Genomic DNA, 5,185 nt, shown 5'->3' on the forward strand with positions numbered 1-5,185 from the left:
TTAAAGTGTAACTTTTTTTAGCTACTAAAAATTTAGTCACCTGAAGTCTATTTTTTTATTTGGCTACTAAAATTTTAGTCGCCAAATGTTTTTTTTTTATTTTATTTTTTAACTACTAACTATTTAGTCGCTAAAATTATTTACTTCCTTTTTAGCTACCAATTATGTAGCGCCGAAAAACATGATATTATTATTATTTTTTTAATTTGTCCATAACTTGTATGTATTCCGTGCAACTTATACCATGTATATAAACAAAACAATACATATATTATCAATCATTTTTCAATTTGCATCCATTTCACTTCCAACCATCCTGTCAAATTCTATACGAACTAAATATATTCCAATCTAAAATAATAATTCCATACAAAATAGAGAATCACACGGAAACCATTATATTCCTATAGACTCTGGGGATGATAGTGAACTTTTGAAAAGTCTGTCCATAGATTTGGTGAGAGATTTGGAAATAAAAACCAGAAAAAATGTGAAAATAAATAAAATATAATTACATTTTACATATTTTCACACATTGTTATTTATTTATTTATTTTTAAATTTCTATCAAAATCATAGAACAAAATAAGGAAAATATAATTTTTCCATTGCTATAATGCTGCCAAATCAATGGTTGTTAGGCTGATCTATCAACATTGTAGGTTCACAAACAATGACCCACAATAATGAATTCTGATTAATGAAAAAAAAGTTTGGATCGCAGATGGGAGGGGAAAAGGAAAAAAAAATAAAAAATGGTACATTCCAGGGACACTTTCAAAAAATATTTACTGATTAATGAAAAAGTTTATGGATTTAACTATTAAAAAGGGAAACAACAAATCAGTTGAAAGTTGAAAAAAAAAAAAAATCAGACTAATGGTAAAGTTTATAAATTTCAATTATTAAAGTCATACACTTTTTCATGTACTTGTAATTATTTTTGAAAAGTCATCCTAATTTGTAATTTTTCTTTATTAAAATTTGCAAGATTTACCACTGAATTGAAATTATTTTTGAAAAAATATACTGAATAATTATTTTCTCAAAAAAAAAAAGAAGAAATAATTGTGATATTTTTCATTATGATGTTTGAATGAGTAAAAAAGTAAAATATATGAGAGAAATATGAGTAAGATTTCTATTTCTTTTGTATTTTAAGAAGTAATCTTGGTATTATAAATAATTTTTCTTTTACTATAATATTTTATTACATATTTTTTCATAAAAAGTTAAAAAATTATCCCAAACATACATCTTTTGTTTCTCTATTTTTTTAGTCAAAAAAATCAAAAAGTACACTTATATAGTACATTCTAAAAAAGTTTCATTTGAGAATTTTTTATTGATTTTTTATGACTTTTGTAAAAAAAATAATAATTATAATTTAAATATGACATTTTATCTTCTAAATTTTTTAATTTAATTTTATCAATTTATAACTAAAATAGTTTTTAACTTTGAAATTTGATATGCCAAATGAGTGCATGTATGGTTGAGTTGAGTCATGAGAGTACTTTTGCTAGTACAATTTGTAATGATTTTTTTTTTTTTTTTTTCTGGTTGATGAAAAACTACGATAGGGTGGGAAATGAAAGAAATTAAAAATTATGTGTGAATAATGGATCATACTACTATATATATATATATATATATTTGAAATGTGTAACTATAGACAAATTATAACGTTTACGGTATTAATTATCAAAAATATGTAAGATTTGTTGAGTATTTCATTTCTGGAAAACATATATTAATCGGATATAGATATATATTTGATCAGATCACATTTGTATTAACAATTTATTTTAAAAGCCATACTATGCATGGACACAAATATAATCTGATCAAGTTGCTATTAACATTGGATCATCGTAATTTTTTGTAAAGATAAAATATTTGACAAGTTTTACATATTGAACAGGTAGGATTATCGATATGAGCTCCGTGGTAGATCCACGGAGGCCCAACAACACCCTCTAATTTGATTTGGACCGGAGAGAAACCTCCTCTAAATAAAAGGGCTTTATTAATTTTTTTAGTTTTTTACTTTTTAATGACTTTTTTTTTTTGAGAGGGGGGGGAGGGGGGTGGAGGGGTCTAAAATAGCTACTTGCCAGACAAGCCTTAATAAATCTTAAAAAATAAAAAAAAGAATAATGGTATACAAATAACAAAATTTATAAATAAAATTTAAAAAACTATGAATAATTGGTAATAAGTCCATTTATGTAGGGGATATGACATTTCTTCCAAGGATTGATCAAGATTAATGAAATTGTTTAATAAGAATAATAAATTATTATTTTGAAGAAATTTTCACCCCACTATCCCTAGATCACCGCTAGTGCCAGAAAAGTCACTACTAGTGGCCGACGACAGTCACTGGTGGTGGTGATATGAGAAACAAATTAGGTGGATATATGGATGGCACATGGACAAACATGAAGATAACAAGCAGACAAATAGATGATACTTGAACAAATAGATGGGTTTGAGGTATATACTGCAGCCACTGTTGGACAGCCAATGGAGCTCTTTTTAGGTCTTATTTTGACGATACGAACCGTTCACTTTTTAGAAGTTATCAAGTAGAATATACCTGAAACAATTCAAGTTAATCAAACATTGATATCCCTTTCATCAAGATATATTTATATCTAAAATATTGAATAGTAAATTTAATTTTAAGTATAAATTTAAATACAAACATGACTTGATGAATGGGATATCTATGTCCGATTAACTTAAATTTTTGCAACCATACGTTACGCGACGTCTTCAAAAAGTGACAGTTTTGATCGTTTTACTGAAGTCTGGAAAAGATTCCATTGGCCACGCAACAGTGGTTGTTGCATACCATGCACAATAATTGCCTCAAGTTGCAGATAGATATGAAGGAGAGATAGATAGATGGACATTTAGGTGATATGAACAGTAGACAAACAAACAAACAAATAAATATAAATAATATAATATTTTCAAATTATTTTTTCATTTTTATCCCAAAAGATTAGACCTTTAGGCAGTTATCAAAAAATTTTAAAATTAAACTTATTGCCGAGTTCTCAAAAATTTACTCCAATAGTGCAGCATGTGCATTACTAAAACTTTAAAGTACTCCATATGGGATCCATTACAATTAATATGATTGATAGATAGATATTAGGTTGTCGATCTTAGGGATAAGAACAATGAGAGTTTCATTAACAGAATCAGGAACGAACTTGCTATGGAAGCAAGCATTAACAAACTCACACACAGACTTGCCAACAATACTCCAGTAGTTATGATAGAATATAGCATGGATACCATCAGTACCAGGGGCTTTAAAAGCACCAATATTTCTCACTGCTTGAAGAATTTCGAGGTTGGACGAAGGCTTCAAAAAGCCATCGTTATCTTCCTTAGAGAATTTAGCAGGGGTGACATTATTCCAGTGATCTAAATGTTGGGTGTCACTTTTAGTAAAGAGGTTCTTAAAATAGTCAAGGATGAGACTTTTAACCCCCTCAGTGTCACTAACCCAATTACCATCATCGTTCTTAAGGGCATTAATTTTAAGCTTGCGTCTTTTATTCAGAGTGGAGATATGAAAATATTAGGTATTTTTATCTCCAAGGCTGATATGTTTGGATCTAGATTTCTGGAACCAAAGCATTTCCTCTTGGAGCAAAGTCTCATTATAGTCTTTAATAAGCATGTTTTCAAGATTTTGAAGATTGTGTGTGAATTTTTCAGCAAGATCTTTCTGAGTACCCTCAATTCTAGCGAGTAGTCTCCGTTTGCGTTTAAAAATGTTACCAAATACCTTCTTATTCCATTCAGTAACTCTATTAGTAAAGACAGCAGTAGAGTCAAGGAGTTGATTGTTTATACAGTGCCAAGAGGATTTAATAACATTAATAAGGTCGGGATGAGACATCCAAGCAGCCTCAAAACGGAAGGGCCTATTACGGGGGTTTAAAGTGTGCATACCTTGAGTGTAGACGACAAGAGGGGAGTGATCAGAATAAGTTCTAGGAAGAACTCTAACTGTGGCTTCGGGAAACATGGTCCTCCATTCCGCATTACACAGAGCTCGGTCAAGTCTTTCCATGGTGTTAGCTATACCTTGTCTATTGTTCGTCCATGTCAGGCGAGGTTCGGAACTGCCCAAGTCAATTAGATTACAGCTATTCACCCGATTGAGAAATTTTTGAGTTCTACTGGTATTTTGGCTAGTTGAGAAACTCATTCTTTCACTTTGATTAGCGTAGTCATTAAAGTCTCCAGCCACCAGCCAAGGTTGTTGCATAGAATGTGCTACATCTTCAAGGTCCTACCAAAGCCGTTCCCGAAGACTGGGGTTGGGACTGGCATAGACAGCAGCCAGTACCCATTCCTCATAATCCTCCTTATGTACAGTAGCATGAATGACTTGTGGACTAACTGTAGAGGCTCTAACATTCACTTGGCTTGTATCCCAAACAATCCATATACCCCCCACTCTGCCTACGGGATCAACCGTAGATGAGGCAGTGAATCCAAGTTGATTAAAGAATTCACTCATGGTGCTGAAGGCCACCTTGGTTTCCATGAGGATCAGAATCTCTGGTTTATGGATCTTGACAATTTCCACAAGATTATGTTTAAATTTGTTATTGCCAGTACCACGGCAATTCCAGAATAGAAGACGGATTAAATCCATAAAAGGGAATGATGGGGGGGTGGTACCTTCGAGGTTTATGATACTACGTATTCTCCAATGGTTGTCCTCCGTTGATCTGAGAGAGGCCATCTGCACTGAGTGGAGTGGATGTGGTTGATTGTCCCCCCAACTTGGCTCGATGATCAACCGAATTTGTTCTATCTGCCAGTCGAAAGCGACTAGGTGAAGAGCTTCGTTCTCTGGTTCTAATAGCAGCCCCACTGAGTTGGTCTGTCTTAGATGCTCCTCTACATGAAGTCTCTAAGCCTCTGACTTCGTTACTTCTTCCTTCTCCATTGTGTTGTTCTCCTGGGTCGGGGGGTTCTCTTTTTTGTAACAATGGGTCCGTGAGTACTGGAGAAAGACTAACACCAGGGATAGTGATATTTGGAGTGCAGTTGGTTGTGTGAGATAGACTAGCTATAGCTGTTTGTGAAGTCAAATCCTCTTGCCGTGTACTAGTATCCAAGACACATATCATGTCAGTCACGCCAG

The 5,185-nt window shown here is 32.5% G+C and overlaps 1 protein-coding gene across 1 annotated transcript; it reads right to left on the bottom strand.

The window, feature by feature from the left end:
* Window positions 1-3,142: 3,142 nt before the first annotated feature.
* LOC145823712 (uncharacterized) lies at window positions 3,143-4,690 on the bottom strand. Its single transcript, XM_082923229.1, has 4 exons — window positions 4,326-4,690; window positions 3,979-4,151; window positions 3,812-3,833; window positions 3,143-3,572 (listed from the first exon to the last, which is right to left on the bottom strand). Exons 1-4 carry the CDS (start codon window positions 4,688-4,690, stop codon window positions 3,143-3,145), a joined length of 990 nt encoding a protein of 329 aa, XP_082779355.1.
* Window positions 4,691-5,185: the final 495 nt, after the last annotated feature.

Source organism: Camellia sinensis, chromosome 4 (assembly GCF_055761805.1).
Source record: "Camellia sinensis isolate YWXY chromosome 4, ASM5576180v1, whole genome shotgun sequence".
In the NCBI taxonomy this organism is placed as follows: Eukaryota; Viridiplantae; Streptophyta; class Magnoliopsida; order Ericales; family Theaceae; genus Camellia; species Camellia sinensis.